Source organism: Marmota marmota, unplaced genomic scaffold, assembly GCF_001458135.2.
Source record: "Marmota marmota marmota unplaced genomic scaffold, marMar, whole genome shotgun sequence".
In the NCBI taxonomy this organism is placed as follows: domain Eukaryota; kingdom Metazoa; phylum Chordata; class Mammalia; order Rodentia; family Sciuridae; genus Marmota; species Marmota marmota.
This window is the reverse complement of record NW_026000153.1, coordinates 3,234,661-3,256,158: the sequence shown is the minus strand read 5'-3', so window position 1 is coordinate 3,256,158 and position 21,498 is coordinate 3,234,661. Positions and strand designations below refer to the sequence as shown.

General features: G+C 39.5%; 1 protein-coding gene across 1 annotated transcript in view; it reads right to left on the bottom strand.

The window, feature by feature from the left end:
* Nfe2l3 (NFE2 like bZIP transcription factor 3) overlaps positions 1-7,292 on the bottom strand; it is a 35,564-nt gene extending 28,272 nt beyond the window's left edge. The window contains exon 1 of the mRNA XM_048786304.1: positions 7,226-7,292. Coding sequence (XP_048642261.1) covers positions 7,226-7,292 — 67 coding nt within the window. The remainder of the gene's footprint in view (positions 1-7,225) is intronic.
* Positions 7,293-21,498: the final 14,206 nt, after the last annotated feature.

Here is a 21,498-nt window from a genome sequence, read left to right as displayed (position 1 = left end):
ATTAAAAAAAAAAAAAAAAAAAAGCCCTTTTTTCCAGAGTTTTCTTTTTTCTCTCCTGGGGCTAGTGTGATCAGAAGGATTTCTATTTGTCCAGTGGAGGCCTGGGAAGCAGAAATTGACTTCTTAAAGTTGCTTCTCATTTAGTTTTGGAAGATGGGCAGGGGGTGATGAAGAGGATGAAGGAGGCCCACCAGTTTAGCAAGATTTGGACAGAAGCCCTGTTCACAGCTCCTGGTCCCTGAAGAGAGGATTGGCTCAGTAAAAGTCTGCTACATTCAAGTTTTTCCTGGGAATTTGAGGATACAGAATAAGGAGAACTAAGTCTCAAAAGAGAAGCCCCCAGGCAGGAAATGCTTATGAACCTTTGAAATGCAAAACAAGCATTTCTGAGCAACTAGGTCCTTATTCCTACCTTGTGCCCTTGACCTGAGCCCTTGACCCTTGTTCTTGCTGGCAGGAAGTAAAATGAGGGCAATATCCCAGTCCTGGGCAAACTGGTGGGAAGTTGTGTAACTCTCCCTACTACTATCCCTCTGCAAATAGTAACACCCCATACCAAGGGGTAACTGTCTCTTACTCTCAAGATAGCTGGCATTGTCACTTGAATGTGTATTTCTTACTTTGCTTCAAAAGGTGTCTCTCGATAACCCACATTGTCCACTGAATGTGTCTCTGCTTTCCTAAATGAATCTGACTGGAGTGTGTTGAAATTCTTTACTGTCCCTTTGCCAAAGACCCTTCTTATATGAGCGAGGCCCCCCTCTCCAGGAACTCCTCCATTGATACTAACTGCCTGATACTGTGCTGGAGATGGTGAAGGATCTGAGCTGGATCAGGTTTATGGTTTATTAGGAAAAGTAGATATAAATTCTTTGAGAAAGAATATACTCAAATGCAAAATATCTAGAAGCCCTAGGTCCCTAAATTCAATCACTATTTCACACACACACACACACACACACACACACACTCACACAGCCAACATATTGAGATGTAAATGACTTCAGTGTTTATAAAGGAAGAGGGTATGGCAGAGACCACCCTTTTCTTGTTTTTTCAGGTGGTGCTGAAACAATCAGGAACACACCCTGCCACCACCACCCATTGGAAAAACAGGACCCCTCTGGGATTAAAGGAAGAACACCTCTCAGGCAGAATAAATCAGCCGAGCTAGCTCTCAGTTTTCTGAGGTTAGCAGCCATATTGGAAAGATGGGAGTTAAAAGGTGGTCTAATCTTCAAGGCTATGGGAGTGAGATAACAGGCCAGGAAGTGGGAGGCTGGGAAAGTCAGCTCAGTCTTCTGAGTCTATGTGGTCATCAGAACTGCCAACTAAAGCCAGACAAAGCAGTCTGCACTATTCTGGAAATAATTACTATCAGACACTTTCCCAGATGATAAGGGCAACTCCAAGTGGTGAGGGGCAAAAACATGGTAGACAGTGAAGTAACCCAGTGACCTTTATTAGCATAGTGAAACCCACTCCCCTAGCTGGAGACTTGAGATGGTAATGAGACATTCAACACGTGCAGAGAAGCATGATAAGGAAAAGTAGAAATATGGGTCGGGGCATAGCTCAGTGGTGGAGGGCTTGCCTAGCATGTGTGAGGCCCTGGGTTAAATTTCTGGTACCGCCAGAAGAAAAGAAAAATGCAGGGACAAGTGAAGTCCCACTGCTATTTCAGGAGATCAAGTTCCTATCCATCCAGAAGACGCTATAAAAGCTTTACCTCTTTGTTGTTCACTTGAGCCAGACTAACACCATCCCTGTCAGTGTGTGACTCCCCCCTGGCTGGAGCAGAAATTCCTTAACAAAGTCTTGCCTGCACTTAAGTTCCTTCTAGGTTTAGTGTTGATTTCTACAATTCTGGATCCAAGAGCCAAGTACCTTCCAGCTTGTGCACCACCCTGTAATCCCAGCGGCTTCGACTCAGCAATTTATCCAGACCCTGAGCAACTTGGAGAGACTCTGCCTCTAAATAAACCACTGAAATAAATAAATAAATAAATAAATAAACCACTGAGCCACAATCCCAGCCCCTACCCCCTTTTTAAATATCACTTCTGCCATTTATCTATCTCTCTATCTATCTATCTATTTATTTATTTTTGTGGTGTTGGGAATTGAACCCAGGGCCTCGGGCATGCAACTGAGCTATCTCCCCTATCCCCTGCTGCAGCCCTTTTTGTATTTTATCTTGAAACAGGGTCTTCATAAGTCATTTAGGGCCTAAAATGGTGAGGCTGGCTTTGAACTTGCAACCATCCTACCTCAACCTTCTGAGCTGCTGGGATTACAGCCCTTTTAATTAAAAAAAAATTTTTTTTGTTTCATTTTTTATTTTGAGACAGGGTCTCACCAAATTTCTTTGGACCTTGCTAAATTGCTGAGGCTGGCCTTGAATTTGCAGTTCTCTTTTTTCAGCCTGTGGAGTTTCTGGGATTACAGGTTTATACCACCACACCTGGCCAACCCTTGACATTTTTAACATGTGAATTGATAATCTCTATCAGACTGCTCACTTCACAAGTGGTTTACCTCTGTAGCTTCCAGATTGGTGGAAAGGAGGGCACATAAAAAATTTCACAGTAAGATATTAAACTGGAGATTGACTCATAATTAATCCTACATACCCTTGACCTTAATACAACAAAAGGTCCCATTTCTAGAAGTGCAGGATAGACTGGAGTGAGCTTAAAAGGAAAGACTTACATTTAGATTTATTTCTATAATCTCTCTACCCAGAAATAGCCAAGTGAAAAGTCTAAACCATTGTCTTGTAAAGGCTTTGAACAATCATTTACATCTATAAAATACTTAAATCATTGCAACTCAAAGGATGGTCTGAAACTGGCACCAGTTTGTAAACTATTTCTGACCTAGAAGAAGTAAGTATAGCCATCCCTTGGTATCCTCATGGGATTGGTTCCAGGATCCCCTCAGATACCAAAATCCACTGATTCTCAAGTTTCTTATATAAAATGTGTAGAGTCTGAAAAAAAAAAAAAACAATAAATAAAATGTGTAGAGTCTGTATATAACCTGTACATGCTCTCCCATATGTTTTAAACAATTTCTAGATTATTTATAATACCTAATACAATATAAAATGTTATGTAGGTAGCCATTAAACCTTATTGATGAGGGACTAACAACGAGAAAAAGAGTGTGCATAAGTTCATACAGATTCAAATGTTTTTTTCAAATACTTTTGATTGACTATTGGTTGACTCTGTAGATACACATATAGAAACCTGACAGTAAATAGAATTGAGAGTTTTTAGAAGCAATTTGACAAATTTGTGATATCCAACGCGTAATCTATGGGCTTGGGTTTTGTTTTTTTAATTTGTTTTTTATTCTGATTGTTATTTATGACAACGGAATGTATTACAATTTATATTACATATATAGAGCACAATTTTTATATCTCTGGTTGTATACAAAGTACATTCACATCATTCATGTCTCTATACATGTACTTTGGATAATGATATCCATCACATTCTACCATCATTTCTAACCCCCTGCCCCCTCTCTTCCCCTCCCACCCCTCTGCCCTATTCAGAGTTCATCTATTCCTCCCATGCTCCCCCTCCCTACCCCACTATGAAACAGCTTGATGATGGTTGTTTTAATGAATCATAATAATAGCCACTATTATCAGGTGGTTAGTATGTGCCCAATACTGTTAAAATGCTTCATGAACTAGATTTCTTTTTAAAGTCATATTTGTTGAGATATAATTTATATATGGTACAATTTGCCCTATTTAGTTTTATAGTTATATGAATTTTGATAACACAAATATAAAAAATTACAACATATAAATATGGATATATATAGTACTACAGTGAAGATACAAAATATGTTACCTTATTCTCCTTTACTTCTTTCTTTTCTAAGAACAAATAGAGAAATTAATTTTAATATTTTCATTTAACCCAATGGATTACCAACATAATTTGCAAAGAAAATAATTGTTAGATATTTTATGTTCATTTTCTTTGTCCTAGTAATTCTTTGGAATCTAATGTCAGTTTAACACATAGCACACCTCAATTCAGACTAGACACATTTCAAATACTCAGTAGCCTCATGTAACCAATGGTTGCCTTTCTCCATCTTTCACCTTTTGGTGAGACATATGCTGTAGGCTGCATGATAAGTCCCCTTGTTATGTGGTTTCTTGTTGAGTTCCATCAGAAAGGGACACCAAAGAGATGAACTTAGAATATACAAGAGTAGAGTGAGGTGTTTTATTCCTCCCTATAAGACTCTGTTAGACTGTGAGTTGGTTTCCACATGTTTTTGGTGGGTATAAGTTCAGGTCACCTTCTCCTACAAGTTTTTTATAATGGCTCTCTCTTCCTTCACCTCCTACCTCTCCAAGTTTATGGAAAGGTGCTTCACAAAATTTGTTAGTTTCCCTCAACCTTGCCCTTACCTTTGTAAATACCTTATTAAACAATTTTTACTCTGATTGATCTTTTTCATCCTTATATCTTGATTAATGGATTTTTAATTATACGAGAGTAAAATATACCTCATCTCATATCATAGGCAATGTATATACACATACCAGATTAATTATGTATCAAGATATATGCTAAAACTTTTAAAGGAAATATTTGTGTAACTTTGTGAAGAGAAATAGAAAACAACAACAAAAAAAAAACCAAAATAAACAAAAACCTGAAAAATTAGATGATATTGTAGTTAAAATTTTTATGTGTAAAAATTTATCCAAAAGGGTTGAAAGAGACATGAATTGTATTACAGATCATTTTTGTTTATTTTTGGTATTTAGCTTGACTTGGTTTCTCCTCTGGTTGGTTTTTCTTTTATTGTAGTTCTTCCCTTTGCAGATTTTCATTGTTGTTTTTCATTTCTTCCTTGTGGAATATTTTGCCAAGAATGTTCTGTAGTGCAGGCTTTCTTGCTATAAATTCTTTTAGCTTTTGTTTGTCATGGAATATTTTTATTTCATTGTCAAATTTGAAGCTTAATTTTGCTGGATATAAGATTTTTGGGTGGCATCCATTATCTTTTAGAGCTTGGTATATGTCGTTCCAGGATCTCCTAGCTTTGAGAGTCTGAGTTGAAAAATCTGCTGAGATCTGAATTGGTCTTCCCTTATAAGGTAATCTGATTTTTCTCTCTTATGGCTTTTAAAATTCTATTCTTATTCTGAATGCTAGGCATTTTCATTATAATGCGCTTGATGTAGATCTGTTGTAATTTTGCCCATTTGGTGTTTTGTATTTGATTTTTCCAGTTCATTCTTCATGTTTGGGAAATTTTCTGCTATTATTTCATTGAAGAGATTGTGCATTCCTTTGGTTTGAATCTCTGAACCTTCCTCTATCCCAATAAATCTTAAATTTGGTCTTTTGATGGTATCCCATAATTCTTAGATATTCTGTTCATGATTTCTTACCATCTTCACTGTGAGGTCAACTTTATTTTCAAGATTGTATATTTTGTCTTCATTGTCTGAGGTGATCTAGTCTGTCTTCCAAGTGATCTAGTCTGTTGGTGATGCTATCTATTGAGTTTTCAAATTGGCTTATTGTTTTTTTCATTTCAAGTATTTCTGGGTTTTTTTTTTTTTTCAGTATCCTTATCTTTTTCTTGAAGTAATCTCTTGCAACTCTCTTATCTCTTTGTTGGAGTGATTGATTTTTGCCTGTATCTGCTCACTTAGGTTGTTCTTTAATTCCCAAATCATTTTAGTTATGTATATTCTGAACTCCTTCTCTGACATTTCACCTACTGCACTATATGGATTCTATTGTTGTAGTATCTTGGTATGTTTGGGATACTTTCGTCCCTTGTTTTTTCGTGAGGTCTATGTGTCCTCCTCTCTTGCAGTGTAAATCTGAGGTATTACAGCTTCTGTCCTATTGTATTATAGTGTCCCTATAAGTTACCAATACCTCACTTTTAAGGTAGAGATCAATATCACAGCACTCAATGTATCCAACATGCAGCCATATATCAGCTTCTATTTTTACATTTACAGTTTTGTCACTATAATCTGAAATGATGAGTTTGGTTATTTTCTACCTTATAGTCAATAGATTTGCGTAATGATTTATAGTTTCTAATGGTAGAAGGGGGTCTGGGGGGTTGGCTGAGGTGTTTATGAGGTAAGATGTAAGAATATGGAGGTATTAGATTATATGACAAGTGAGAGGGTTATCATAAGAAGTTGGCTGATAGTAGGAGAAACAAGAGATAGGCAACCCCATGCAAGACTCCCTGTTACCTCAGCAACTGAATAATTGTTAGTATCCCTAGTAGAGAAACCTCTGGTGCAGCCAGGCCCATGGGGCCTTGGTGACATCTTACCAGGTCCTTATTGTTGTCCTTTGATACAAGGGGCAATTCTAAGTTACATGGCGGTGACAGCCTCAAGCCTATATGTACCCTGATGTTGGACTGTGCAGCCATGCTTTCGTGAATAAGGAACCCCAGCGCAGGGTTGCACAGTATGTCCCCAGGCGTGGGGCGGGCCTCTCCTCTGGATCTTGGGCCTCGGTGTTGGGCTTGGTTTTTTTAATTTTAGAAATGAATTTCTATTCTACTTGCTGACCTACAACATTTTTTTTTTTTTTGATATCAGGACTTGAACCCAGGGGCACTTAAGCACTGAGCCACATCCCCAACCCCTTTTTGTATTTTGTTAGAGAGAGAGTCTTGCTGAGTTGCATAGGGCCTTGTTAAGTTGCTAGGGCTGGCTTTGAACTTGTGATTCTCCTGCCTCAACCTCCTGAGCCACTGGAGTGAGACCCTGTCTCTAAATAAAATGCAAAATATGGCTGGGGATGTGGCTCAGTGGTAGAGTGTCCCTGAGTTCAACCCCTGGTACCAAAAAAAAAATAATAATAAAATAATAAAATAAAATAAAAATTAAAAATAAAAACAAAAACAAAAAAAAGAAGCAACTTAAAAAATATCCAAGCCAGGCATAGTGATGCATACCTGTAATCCCAGCAGCTTGGGAGGCTGAGATAGAAGGATGGAGAGTTCAAAGCCAGCTTCAACAACTTATCCAGGCCCTGAGCAACTCAACAAGAACTTGTCTCAAAATAGAAAATAAAAAAAAAGAGCTGAAGATGTGGCTCAGTATTTGAGTTCAATCCCTTGTACCAAAAAGTAGATAAATGAAATAAGAATAAAACTGTAAAAAGAAAGAGTGAGTGGCTTCTATTTTGCTTACCTCTCTCTGCATCCCATTTCACCCATTCCCTCTGGGAGCCTTCAGTCAGGGAGAAGGAGGCTGCCATGTCGTGAGTAGCCCTACACTGAGACTTGCATAGCAAGGCCCTGTATCTCTGGCTAACCACTAATATGGAGCCAAGGATTGCCACTAGGCACTTGAGACTGGAGGTGACAGTAGCCCTGGCCCACTCCTTGATGCATCCTTACCAAAAGACCCTGAGCCAGGGGACATGTCTACATGCACATGGATTCCTGATCCAGAAATGGATCCAAGATAATATGTGTTCTTTCTTTTTCTTTTCTTTTTTTTTTTTTTTTAGAGAGAGAGAGAGAGAGAATTTTTTATTTTTCAGTTTTTGGCGGACACAACATCTTTGTTTGTATGTGGTGCTGAGGATTGAACCCGGGCCGCACGCATGCCAGACGAGTGCGCTACTGCTTGAGCCACATACCCAGCCCTAATATGTGTTCTTTCAAGTCACTACATTTGGGTGATTTGTTATGTAGCCATAGATATCAAATATCAGTGGTTAATGTCAATTAAATAGAAGAAAAACCTAAAAATATGCCTGTAATTATGCTGCACAGTTAATGATAAATTCAGTGAGTGATTTATAACTGTGAAGTAACATTGCATCAATACATTTTGGTCTCTAGATGTAATTATCTGGCTTAATCCTCTAAATGTAAGATTATAGCTTAGCTCAAAAGATAGTTACCACTAAAATGTAGCCACCCTTTGCTAGTACAAGGTGAGTACAAGTTGAGTACAGGCAGTAATTTTTTTTTGTAGCCATATAAATAGGAAATATCTTTTTTCCTCTTTATGCTCTTATCCAGCACTTCTGACAACAAACATGTGGAGTTTCCATACCCAGCAATCAATCTTCCAGTTCTCTGAGGACACTAACTGGGTGCTCTGTAATTCAACTCAATCCTGACACTACCTGGAATTAATGTCAAATCCCACAGGTGCGACAAGAGTACCCCCACCTTCAGATGCCAATCTGAAGTCTGTACCTCTCAAATTTCTGACTAATGGGCTAAATTTGGGGGTTCCCACCACCCTCTCCTAAGGTTCTAAAATTTGTTCTTCACATGGCTCAGGGAAAATGCAGGGGAAACTTAGCTCATGTTTACCAGTTTATTATGAAGAATTCAATGAGTGCATTGTATAGGGCAAGGAATGGGGGGTGGGCTTCTCCCTCCTGTGGAGCACCACCCTTCCAGTACCCCTCATGTGTTCATCAGGGCAGATCTCCAAACCTTGACCTTTTTGTTTTCTATGAAAGTCTCTTTCTGTAGGTGTGATTGATTGATTAAGCATTGTGATTGAACACAACCTCTAGCCCCTTTCCCTACTCAGAATTCCCTATCCAGAATTTGGGGGTGGTAGGGTATAGGACTGGACAGGACTGAAAGTTCCAACCCTCGAATCATGTGATTGAAGCGAAGCAACAGCTGTGCCATCATTAGGGGCTTTCCAAAAGCCACCTAATGAATAAATCCAGGTGTGGGTGATGGGTTCATCATTATGGATAACCAAATGTACTTTTTAACCTTTATTGTTTCAGAACTAGTTCATGAGAGGAGCCAGAGGTAAGAACCCCAAAACATGGTCCTATTACTTGTTGTTTAGGAAGCTATAAAGGTTTGAGGAACCCTAGCCAGGAGCCAGGGATGAAGACCAAATATATATTTCTTAGTATATTACAATATCACAACATCTATCCTAAATCAGAAAGCTTCTGTTAATATTAGTCATAGGCAATTTAAATTTGTGATAGAAATCCTAGGATCAAACAAAATAGCCTATTAAAGTTTGGGACAATAAATTAAGATATAAATGGTATTACCCAGAAGGAAGAATTAGATATTGCTAAGACTCAAAACAAGCACACTCACCAGAATTTAAATGAGTGAAATTGTTGAGACACTTTGCTTTTGAGAGAGAGTATTCAAACAGGCAAATGAATTTGCTGTCTAGTACTGATTCTGGGATGATGAACAAACTGGTGCATTTTTTTTTTTTTTGACACCAGGGATTGAACTCGGGTGCTCAACTAATGAGCCACATCCTCATCCACATCCTTATGTTTTATTTTGAGACAAGGTCTTGCTAAGTTGCTTAGGGCCTCACTAAGCAACTGAGGCTGGCTTTGAACTTGTGATCCTCCTGCCTCAGGCTCCCAACCTGCTAGGATTACAGGCAGGCCCTTCCTCACCACGCCTAGCTCATGTGTAATTTTCAACTATAGAACAGACTGATAAATATTAAGAGAATAAAAAAGCAAAGTTCTGTATTTATATACAAAGAGCTAATTACAAACATAAGATTTTTACCAGGGATCAAACCCAAGGGTTCTTAACCACTGAGCCGTATCCTCGGCCCTTTTAAAATTTTTTATTTTGAGAAAAGGTCTTGCTAAATTAGTTAGGGCCTTGCTTAATTGCTAAGCCTGGCTTTGAACTTGCAATCCTCCTGCCTCAGCCTCCCAAGCTGCCACCATGCCCAGCCCAACTGATACTTTAATAAAGAGGAAGAGTTCATGTCTTTTTTCCTATTAGTTGATACTCTTCTGAAAGTTTGGCTTTAAGGTTGTCTTGGACATAAGCATGATGTTGATCATCATCTTTGAGCTCACACATGCATTCACAATAGAAGCTACAGGTGCTGAGCCCTGCTCTGTGCTGGGCCCTTTTCATGCATAATTGCTCCTTACAGCAACTCTATGAAGCAGGGATCACCTCCATTTTATATTGTCTAGATGAGACCCTTGAGGCTCAGGGACATGTCAGTCTCTGCCCAAGGACATACCCTTGGTAAATGACAGAGCCAGCATAACCTCTCCACTGCCCACTGCTGTCCACTCTCCGTGTCACTGTTTTACTTACTTAGCTATTGCTTATCTTCTTCGTCCTGCATGAGGGAAGGCCCTTCCTCAGTCAATGCATTCTTCCCACAACTTTTGAAGGTGTGAAATCTGCCAAAGTCTTCTTTTCTTTGAAAAATTTCTGGAGAAATTAAGTAATGGTTTTGTCCCTCTTTTGTTTTACATAAAAAAATACTCATCTTGTATGGAGAGCTCCATATCTTGTTGCTTGGCTCTTTGGTGATTCCTGCAAAGTGTTGATTCTTATTGATCCATGTCAACTTTATTCACCAAAGTGACTCATATTAAGCACCCATTGGTGACAGTTACTGGGATACAAAGATGTTCAAGGCCACAGCTTGCAGTCTCATTGGGGAAGCAGCATGTGAAATGCTCACCTTTGATCAGGGAGACTGAGACTCCTGATGCGGAAATTATGTTTGTTTTAGACCAAGCCTATACCACAGAAACCACAGGCCAGGTAGGACTGCGGCTTCCCAACCAGACTCTGTGGTATGAATTGAAATTCTTATTAAGGTTCCACAGTTGGCAGTTGCCGTGTGTGTGTGTGTGTGTGTGTGTGTGTGTGTTTAAGAGGATTATAGAGGAGAGAAAGGGAGGATTAGGAAGAGGGTATAAGGAACATTAGGATCAAACTGATCATCAAGAAATGAGAAATCTACTATAAGTTTATAGTCCTTGCATTTAGATGCAGGGAGGGACTGCCATTGCCAAACTTTGTCCTGTCCATCACATCCTAAGTGCTGCACCCCTAAACAATGCTGGGACTACTTCTTTTTAACTACCCAACCAGCCTAATATACTAGTCAGTGTAAGCCAATCCCCATAACAAACAATCCTGAAACCTCAGTGATTCCACCCAGTAAAATTTACTTGTTTTATTTCAGTCAAAAGAAGGATAGAGGGTAAAGAGAGTCAGTGATCTTTGGGGTCATTTGAGAACACAGGCCATTTTTAAAAAAAATGTAGTTCTGTCCTCCCTTTTATTCAGCTGGGAGATGGAGTGAGTGAAGATCAAGCATGGGAGGATTTTTATTCCAGGCCTGGTAGGGGCACCCATGACTTCCACTCATCTTCCATGGGGCAGATCTCAGCTGAGGAGCCGCACCTAACCCAGCAGTCTCCCTTGCAGGTACTTTGTGGCTTTCACTCCTGAAAGCATCTCATATAGCTCTGGACCAGAAAGCCAAAGATAATGACTCCACTCATGGCAAAATCTCCATCTGGAAGAGGAATTTGGAAGACTGCTTTCTCTGGCTCTGGGATGCATTTTCCTTTCTTTTGTTAATACCTGTATCTGCCTGGTGACAATTTGAGAGTTGGAATACTCATAAATCTGGCTGCCCTCACTTCACACTATTTGCTGGAAGAAAAGCATGTTGGGTCATGGGCATGAAGTAGAAAACTCAAGCCCCATACTGGAAATTAATATAAATAGAGTTGGCAGAGGCCTGATTTATTACTAGAAGAAACTTTAGGTTTTTTTTTTTTAAAAGGAAGAGTCCATCATTTAAATTTTGTTTTTAGTTGTAGATGGACACAATATCTTTATTTATTTATTTTTATGTTGTGCAGAGAATCAAACCCAGTGCCTCATATGTGCAAGACAAGTATTCTACCACTGAGCTACAGCCCCAGCCTGAAACTTTAGTTTTGAGGTCAATGAACATCATTATTTAGTAAAGTTGATAGGTCTTTATTATCTGAACTATTAATTTAGTACCTGAATTCTCTCATTTGTTTAATCATCTCCTTCAAGCACATTTATGTTTTTTTTTTTTGTTTGTTTTAGCTATAATATTCTCTGTTAGAGTCTGTAAACAAGTCAAAATAACACCTGGCATTTTGCCAGGGGAATGTTAGAGTTCATAAACAAGTCTGGATGGTGCCTGGCAAAATGCCAGAGGGAGTGGTTTGAGAAGTAACAAAAGCGGGCCATTAAGTGTGGAGATTCCTGATTGGTTGACTGATGTATCTAGTTTATGTTAATTAGATAAGCTGTGTGGAATGTATAAATACTGCTCCTGTCCTGCAATAAACGGCTCCCACTCCTGCTGTATCAACGTACACAAGTTATTCGTCACCCCTGGTTATTTTGCTGCAGCCAGCCGGGCTGCGGCAATTCTCTTTACTATTTCACATCATTAAACAATTCCTTTTTTTTTTCCCTTTGGTACTGGGGGTTGAACTCAGGGGCACTCGACCACTGAGCCACATTCCCAGCCCTTTTTTGTATTTTATTTACAGACAGGGTCTCACTGAGTTGCTTAGCAGCTTGCTTTTTGCTGAGGCTGGCTTTGAACTCATGATCCTCCTTCCTCCACCTCCCTAGCTGCTAGGATTACTGGCACGCACCACCACGCCAGCAAACAATTTCTTTTCAACTGCTTCTTTGTCCTGGTTGGTTTTCTCTAATGCCTAGTTCTATGGTCCTGTGCTGTGGGATCTCCATCTCATCTTAACTGGACAGCAGCCTTCTGGTTGCTAGACTATAACAACTGAACAGAAGGCAGATTCCTCAGCCAGTGAGGTCTACTTTTGAACCCCTGTTGTGCAATGTGCTTTGCTGTGCATCTAATTTTGCTGTTGTGCAGTGTTTTCTTGTGAATCTAAGTAAATTGACATTTTAATTTTGATTGATGAGACAATGCATTGACAGCACTAACTCCATTTTGAGCCTGTAACACAAGCTGTGACTGAGCCAAGTGGCCAGCTGATGGCCATCCTTGACAACTGAATGCTGGTATGCAAATAGATAAGTTGTGTCCGGGACTTTTCCCTCCACCTCTGGAAGCTGAGTAACATACCTTCTGGGACTATAAATTTGAGACAGATCACCATGGAGACACATCTTGCTGTGAGTCTATCCTTTGCAAGCATTCACTCTGAAATGGTATTATATGCCTGAAGTTCTGCCTAAGTGAACAGTTTTTTGCTTTATTGTTGACAATGTGATAGCATTTTGGACTGGATGAAGTGTCACCTTGGAGTGACTGACTGTGGACACATGGTGTTTCGTCCATTACTAGCTCTCAATACTTGAGTGTTTTCTTTTACTTATTTTTATAGATTCATTTTGCTTGTTCTGTTTTTGTGTGCATTGCAATAAACTGATCCATCCAGGAACTATCTTTGTTTCATTTGACTTGTTATTTGGTTAGAGAATAAAGAGCTTGCTCCTCTAGGAGGAGTTAGACGTCTTGAAGATAAAACATCACCAGATATTGAGGGACCAGACCACCCACAATGGTCCAGTGTGACAACCCCCCTCCAACCTGCCTTTTACCTAACTTCTAAAAAGGTAAATACTAGTCATAGTTCTACTTGATTGAGTGAGTGTATCTGTGATATTGTAGTGGATTGAATAGTGTCCCCCCACCCCAAATTCACATTCACCTGAAACTTAGAACTGTAACCTTGTTAGAAATAGGGTCCTTGCAGAGGTAACTAAGGTAAGGGTCAAAATAAGATCATACTGGATTAGGGTAGTCCCTAAATCCAATGAAAGTGACTTCTAAAAGTCAGAAAGGCCACAAAAAGACACAGGGAAAATGACGATGTGAAGATGGAGACTGGAAGGATGTGGCCACAAGCCAAGGAATGCCTGGAGCTACCAGATGCTGCAAGAGGCAAGGAAGGATCCTCCTTGAGATCATTTAGGTAATTTTAAAATTTTCACTACTATAAACAATTCCATGATAAATTCCTCTTACACATATTTTTGGGCACACATTTGATTAAATAGTGTAAATTCTCTAATTTTTTTTTAAAGAGAGAGAGAAAGAGAATTTTTTTTAATATTTATTTTTTTAGTTTTTGGTGGACACAACATCTTTATTTTTATATGGTGCTGAGAATCGAACCCAGTGTCCCGCGTATGCCAGGTGATGGCGCTACCGTTTGAGCCACATCCCCAGCCCTCTAAAATTTGAGTCAAAGAATGGCAACTTTGGTTGTGGTGGGGGGTGGTGGGATGTGGCGGGGGTAGCTTACCAATTGTGTTTCCAGAAAGGAATATATATAATGACTCATAGCCACTTTTAAAAAACAATATACTGTAATTTTGAATTTGCACATATATTCCCTGATTTTCTGAGCAAAACTAATATAACCTTGTAACTGACATCTAAATTAGAAAGGGTGTTCTAAATTTTTTTTTTCTATAAGAACTAGTTACCTTAGTTCTAGTAGTTAGTATTTCATCTCCTGGTCATTCTTCCTCCATCCGGGGTTTAATTCTGTAAACCATGAATTTCTTAGCATAACCTGTCAGATGATGGGTTTATAGGTCAGATAAAGTAGCTAACAACAGGAACATGATTAAAAAAACATGGACTCTCTCATTGTTAGAGAACCCATTTTTCATCAATTATCTTTTTTTTTTTTTTTGTGTGTGTGTGTGTGTATTGCTGGGGATTCAACTCAGGGCCTTGTGCATGCAAGGCAACCACTCCACCAACTGAGCTATATCCCCAGACCCATTCATTTTCTTTTGTTGTTTTAAGAATACTTATCAAGCTGGGCATAGTGATGCTCACCTGTAATCCCAGCAGCTCCAGAGGCAGGAGAATTGTGAGTTCAAAGTCAGCCTCAGCAATTGAGCAAGACCCTATCTCTAAATAAAATATAAAAAGGGCTGGGGATGTGACTTGGTGGTTGAGTGCTCTTGGGTTCGATCCCCAGTACCAAAGGAAAAAAAAAAAAAGACACACACATACACACACACACACATATCTATCTCTCCAAAGGGGAGGTACCAGTATTGATCAAATTGTCATGTATATGTAACAATGAAGTTCACTATACATAATTATAATGTCCAATAAAAAGGAACACATTAAGAACGTTACTATAGTAATTTTGAATTTTTTTGGAGCATAATTTTCTTCTTTCCTCTCCTCTCTCCCTTTCTGTTCTGCCTCATTTCTATTTGGCAGTGCTTTAGGACCACAGTATCTGAGAATTATTTACTACATTGTGACTTTTACAAGCATCAATTAACCAAGAGCATTACTCTCTTTAATGTGATGTCTTCTTATAATTCAGTGTAAATGCATTTTCCCAATTCTATTGAAGTGTATCTCTTCGAATCTGTAGGATTGCCAAGACGTGTTAGGAAGAAAAAGGATCTGGATCTGTTTCCTATAAAAATGTCAATATTTGTTAAAACAGAGCTGGGAGCACCCCCATCGGAATACCATCTGTTCTTGTCTTTAAGAGCCTGCCAGGAAATCTTTTCCCAGTTGAGGAATGATTATTTGGCATCAGTGACACTGAACTTCAGCAAGGTGGCTTGCAGATCTGAAACTGGCATATGTCAAGAGACACTCCACTATGTGAAAACTGGAAGCATAGAAATGCATTTCATTTTTGAAACTATAAGTTATGGATTGTTTACAGAGTATTTCCCATAGGAAGCTTTTAATTGACAGGATCACCCAGTTGATTTAAACATTCAGATCATTAACAAGTTAAGTTTCTTGTACAACTTTTTGGAAAGTGAGCAGTTGATAAGGTGACATAAAATTCCCTTCTCATCCTGGAAGATACATGGGCATGTTTACCTACTAGGTTTTTGTATGTGCTCAACTAATTAATTCAAGCCTTGTTCTTGGAACATTGTTCTATGAATAACATAGATTTCATCTATGCTGCTTCTGAAGCTAACAAATTCACTACTTCCTTCTATTACCTGTGGCAACTCAGTTCTGTTGAAGATTTTAGGGTTGAAGTGGGACACACAAAGCCCAACAAATCAGAGTATAGTCCCTAGGTCTATGCTGGCTCCTCATTTGGGTTGTCAATAGCCCTTTTTTTAATGAAGCAAGCACGTCCAATGTGCTCCTGGCTGTGGGCAGACATCCAACCTGAGTTCCAGAGGAGGGTCTTAGCCTATTGGATTCCTTTGGAGAAAATGCAGATTGTTTTGAACATCAATCTGAAGAGTGGTTCAAGAGGTTGTCTTGGGTCCTGGTGAAATTCTCAAAATACATCTGATGACTTTAAGGCCCAATTCTCCTGCAGTGTGATGTTTGTCACTCAGAATTTCTAACCCATCCATGTATCCTCCAACTCGTCCCTGAAACGATTAATTTGGGAACCTCAAGCCATCTGTGGCATCTGACTCTGCAATATTCTTGCAACCATCAAACGCTCCATGTAGCTACGTCCTTCCTTCCAAGTTTATTTTCAACACATACTGCCATCCTTTCTTTGGATCCTTCATCTAATCACACTCTTCCCAGGAAAAGAGCAGTCATTCCAGCCTCAGGCAGGGCTCTCTGCCAGCCCCTGCAGTTGTCCCTCCTGTAGCCTGGAATGGACTAGAAGAGCATATTTTCTCACTGCAAGGCGTCCAGTTATCCGCACATATCTCTCCCAGTTTAACTACAGCTAATCCAGGAGGATTAGTTCTGGAAGATGCATGGGCATGTTTACCTACTAGGTTTTTTTTTTTTTTTTTTGGTATGTGCTCAATTATTTAACTCAAGCCTTGTTCTGGGAACATTGTTCTATGAATAACAAAGCCCCAGATCTAATGGAACTTGCAATCCATTTGCAAGAGACAGTAAACAGTTTATCAGGGGCTAAGAAGTGCTAAGAAGAAGAAAAAAAATTAAAAAATAGGAGAAAAGACAGGGAGGAGAGTGATGGTATGTATAGAGGCACACACACCTGTGTTACCTGGGGAGGTAGCAGGGAAAGTGTGGCCTGAAGGAGGGAGAAAGCCAAAACGGTTATCTGAGGGAGAGTATGCCAGCTACAGAGAACAGTCAGTTAGTCAAGTGAGTGCTAATTATGTGTGAGGAACACAGGAGAGGCCAGTGTAATAGGAAGGGAGAGTGATATCGGGTATCAAGTCATACTGGATATCACCGTGGAGAAGAATAAAATTTTTTCAGTATTGGGGAGTAAACCAAGGGCTTTAGGCATGCTAGCCAAGCTCCCTCTCACTGAGCTACACTCTCAGCCCTAAGAATTTGTTGATTTGCTCGGAGTGGGGAAAGCTATTAGAGGATTCTGAAGAAGAGATTAATTCAGCCAAAACACTACATGCTGCACATATAAGGTAGGTACTAAAAGAAATTCTAAGTTTTATTTTTCTTAATTCTAAAGAAGAGCACCATCCTGCCTTATAAGATTCCTATTTTTTCCCTAAAATATGAAAAGCAAAAATAAAAATCTTGATATGATCATCCTTAGGTCTAGTTTAAACATCGTATGTCTATAAAAAGTTTGATTGTTAGAAATTAAGTCCCCAAGCCCAAGGCTTTAGGCCCTCTACACATTTTACTGCTCAGCAATATTTTTCTTTCTTTTTCATTCCTTTTCTTTTTTTCTTTTAGGTACTGGGGGCTGAACCCAGGAGTACTTTATCATTGAGCTACACCTGTAGTCCTTTTTCTTTTTTATTTTGAGACAGTCTCACATTGTTGTTCAGGGCCTCACTAAATTGCTGAGGCTGGACTTGAACTTGTGATCCTCCTGCCATAGCCTCCAGAATTGTTGAGATTATAGGCATGCACCACTGCACCAGGCTCAGCAATGAATTAACGAAAAAAATTTTTTTTTTACTACGGATATATTCAAATTTAATACAAAATTAGATGGAATACCCAGCTCTAAGCAATCATGAATTCTAGGTTAATCTGTTTCTTCTATGCTACCATTCATTTCCCTCCCTTTTCTTACCTTGAATTATTTTAGAGCAAATTCCTGATATATCTTTTCATCCATAAAAACTTCAATATGTATTTCTAAAAATAAAATATTTTTTTCCATTATTGCAATATTATTATCACAACTAAAAATTTGACAAAAATTCCAAAATATAAAAAAATTAGTTAGTAATAAAAATTTCCTGGTTATCTCATGAATGCCTTTATTAAAAAAAAAAAGTTTATTGGACCTGAATTCAAATACTGAATATTTGGTTGATAGCCTTGCAAATCTTTTTATTTTTGATTTTTTTTTTGATTTTTTTTTATTGGTTGTTCTATCTTTTTATATTAGATTACCTGCTCTCCTTTTTTTCTTTCTTGTCATTTATTTGTTGAAGAAACCTGGTCATTTCCTCCTTAGGTGTACCTTATTTTGTATCTTGTTGAATGCATCCTCATGGAGTTGATGAATATTTTCCACTTCCCCTTGTAGTTCCTGTAGATGGTTATTAGTTCTAGGGACAGGGGCTGTGGGTAGTAGGAGTTACAAAAACACCTCATAGTAGGAAGGGCCCGGAACTTTCCGTTGCCTCCCATCAGGAGGCACACCCTGTCTCTCTTGAGAAGTGAGGATTCCTGGGTTGGTTCAGCTAGAGTCCATGATCAGCCATGATGAAGTTGCTTATGGACCTTTTTTAGTGGCCAGTAGGCAGTGCTTGGCCACTGTCTGTTCCACTGGGGTTCTAACAGCATGATTTTAGTAGAGGTCAAGGTAGATTTGTTTCTAGGCACCACTAAAGCAGCACTGTTTTGCACAACCAAGTTCATGGGACTCCCCAAGGGGAAAAAATGGGAGGGATTGGTGACCAAAAAATTAGGGGAAAGGTACATTTGAGGGATTCTTCTAGCTTTTGAGTCCAGTGCCCACTCACACCAGAGCCCCTGGGAAATTCTGTTTAAAAGAAATTTGCTCAGCATTTCCTTTTTCCTTCTTCAGTGTTAGGGATGGAACCCTGGGCCTCACACACAGTAGGCAAGTGCTTGACCACTGAGCCACATCCCAGCCTGCTTGCCTGTTTAGCCTTTTAATAATTATATCTGCCAAATTTATCTGACTGCCAACAGTTTTTTCTTTATAATATTTCTTATTATCCATTGGAATATGTGTTGAAGAATACTATTTTTTTCCCTTTTTTGGTATTGGGGATCAGAGTCAGGGGTGCTTTACCACTGATTTATATCCTTAGTTCTTTTTATTTTGAATTTTGAGACAGCGTCTAAGTTGCCAAGCTGGCTCAAATTTGTGATCCTCCTACCTCAGCCTCATCTAGAACCCAGCCCTTGGAGGGTCAGATCTTTCTATCTTGAGGTCACAGATTATTGGTGGTTAAAGGTTAATATCACCATTGGCATGGTGGTGCACATGCCTGTAATCCCAGCAGTTTTGGAGGTGGAGGCAGGAGGATGGTGAGTTCAAAGCCAGCCTCAGCAAAAGTGAGACACTAAGCAACTCAGTGAGATCCTGTCTCTAAATAAAATACAAAATAAGGCTGAGGATGTGGCTCAGTGGTCGAGTGCCCTGAGCTCAACCTGGAAACCCCGCAACCCTGCCCCTCAAAAAAGGTTAATATCACAGGCATATTGAAAACTTGATGGTTTCTAACACCCTGCTTTGGCATTCTGGCATTCTCTGGTCAGCAGCCTCAGCTCTGACATTGATCTGAGTGCCACCCCCAATTCTTTATCACTACTACCTTAGAATATGGGTGTGTGCCTGGTACCGCCCACTTAGCAGGAGATGCTAACATTATCACCACTGGTTAATTCTTTCCTTGTGAATCTGTGTCAGCTTGTCATCTCCTTACTCAACCTCCTTAGGAGGGGCATGTTGCTCCCCTGTGCTTGGCACTTGGGTGAGGAGAATGGTGGTGACGTGCCACCAAGGCCACCCACAGGACCTGCCTCCCTTCCATGACAATCTCCAGTCATGGTCTCAGGGCCAAGTCTAGATTGCTTCTGTACCTTCGGAGGGAGAAGTGATTCCACCACAGAAAGAAGCTGTCTCAGAAAAATGGAAGAACAACTTCAAGCAGGCTCTCAATATTTGATGAAGCAACTCGTGCAGGTTATACTGGGTACAGTCAGTCACTCCTGGGTTGAAAAACCCAGTGACTAGAGAAAGGAGGAAGTACTCCTGAGCCAACTTGCTCCTGAGCGGAAGTATTCCAATGTGGATACAAAAGCAGTTACCTCATTCTTGACTCAGCACATGCTGATTTCTGGTACAGAGAACAAAAGTTGAAAATTTAATAGTGACACCTCTCAAAACGTGCCAGGGAAGGGAAAAGAGAGACTCATCAGTTATGGAGGACTTTTTGAAGGCTTTCTCTTAAAAAAAAAAAAAAATGGGGGCTGGTATTTGGCTTCTCCAGGGTAGCTTACAGAATGAATGAACATGCATGTGACATTTAAACTTTGCCAGTTGCAGATTTTCAAGGTGCATCACTTGTAGTTTTGGTTTCAGGATTGCTGCTAAAAAAATTTCAAGCCACTCATATGACTATCTACAATTTTCACTGATTTAATTACTGCTTAGAAAAGAAGCCGTCAGATTCATGTGCCCAGGAAAAGCCATGAGCATCGAGCACTACATTACTCAAGGTGTTCAAGGCAGAGTCCGTATCTGTCAAAACCTTTGAGCAGCCTTTAGTCTATATGAAGGGGGTTTAAAGCAAATGAAATTAGCTGACTTATTTTGCGGTCCCTTCTTCATAGTTGTGCCGCAGTCGGCTGCAGCAAACTAACGGGGGTGGGGGGGGGCGACGAACAACTTGTGTAGATTGATACAGCAGGAGTGGGAGCTGTTTATTGTAGGACCGGAGGGGTATATATACATTCCACACAGCTTATCTTAATTAACATAAACTAGATACAGCTGTCAACCAATAAGGAATCTCCACACTTAATGGCTCGATGGCGTTACTTCACAAACCACTCCCTCTGGCAAAATGTCAGGTGCCATCTTGACTTGTTTACAGACCCTAACATAGTTGCATGTCGTACAGTATCAAAGAGATCTGCCTGAAGTGGTTTGTATAACATTTTAAAGTTTAATATATTGTGGGTTTCCATAAAAGGTAATAATAGGAGAACTTCTGTCTCCAGAATATGGAATCACTTTCAAGTACCTGTGGGAGAAAATCTTGAAAAGATGATTAACCCATTTATGGGAGTTGAAATAAACTATGACCTATCTGGAATAAGGGGAAAAAAGATGTGTGCATCTGTTTAAAGTAGTTTTTTTTTTTTTTTTTTGATTAGTGGAAATCTTGGCTTACTTTATATATAGTAAACCTAAACTTTGGCAGCATTCTTAATATTCCAGGGACTGCAATTTCTGTGAAAAGGGTTAAAATATGTTTTGTGGTAAGATCAAAATGAGTTTATAGCATAAATGAAAACCCAATTCAAAATAAATGTTGACCAAATGATTCTAAGACTGAGCACTGATATTGGCAGGTACATTATTTGGATATGTTTGGTTTTTTATCACAGTGGGCAAGGACCTTAGCTGTCATCTCCTTTGGCTTCCCCAACATACTGTCCTGGGATAAACCCTTTGACAAGCTAGGTTGGGTAGACATCTCCAGGACCTTGCAGACCCCACTCCAAGTTTATGGGGTCCTCCTAGGGACTCTAACCACTGGGACTGCTCT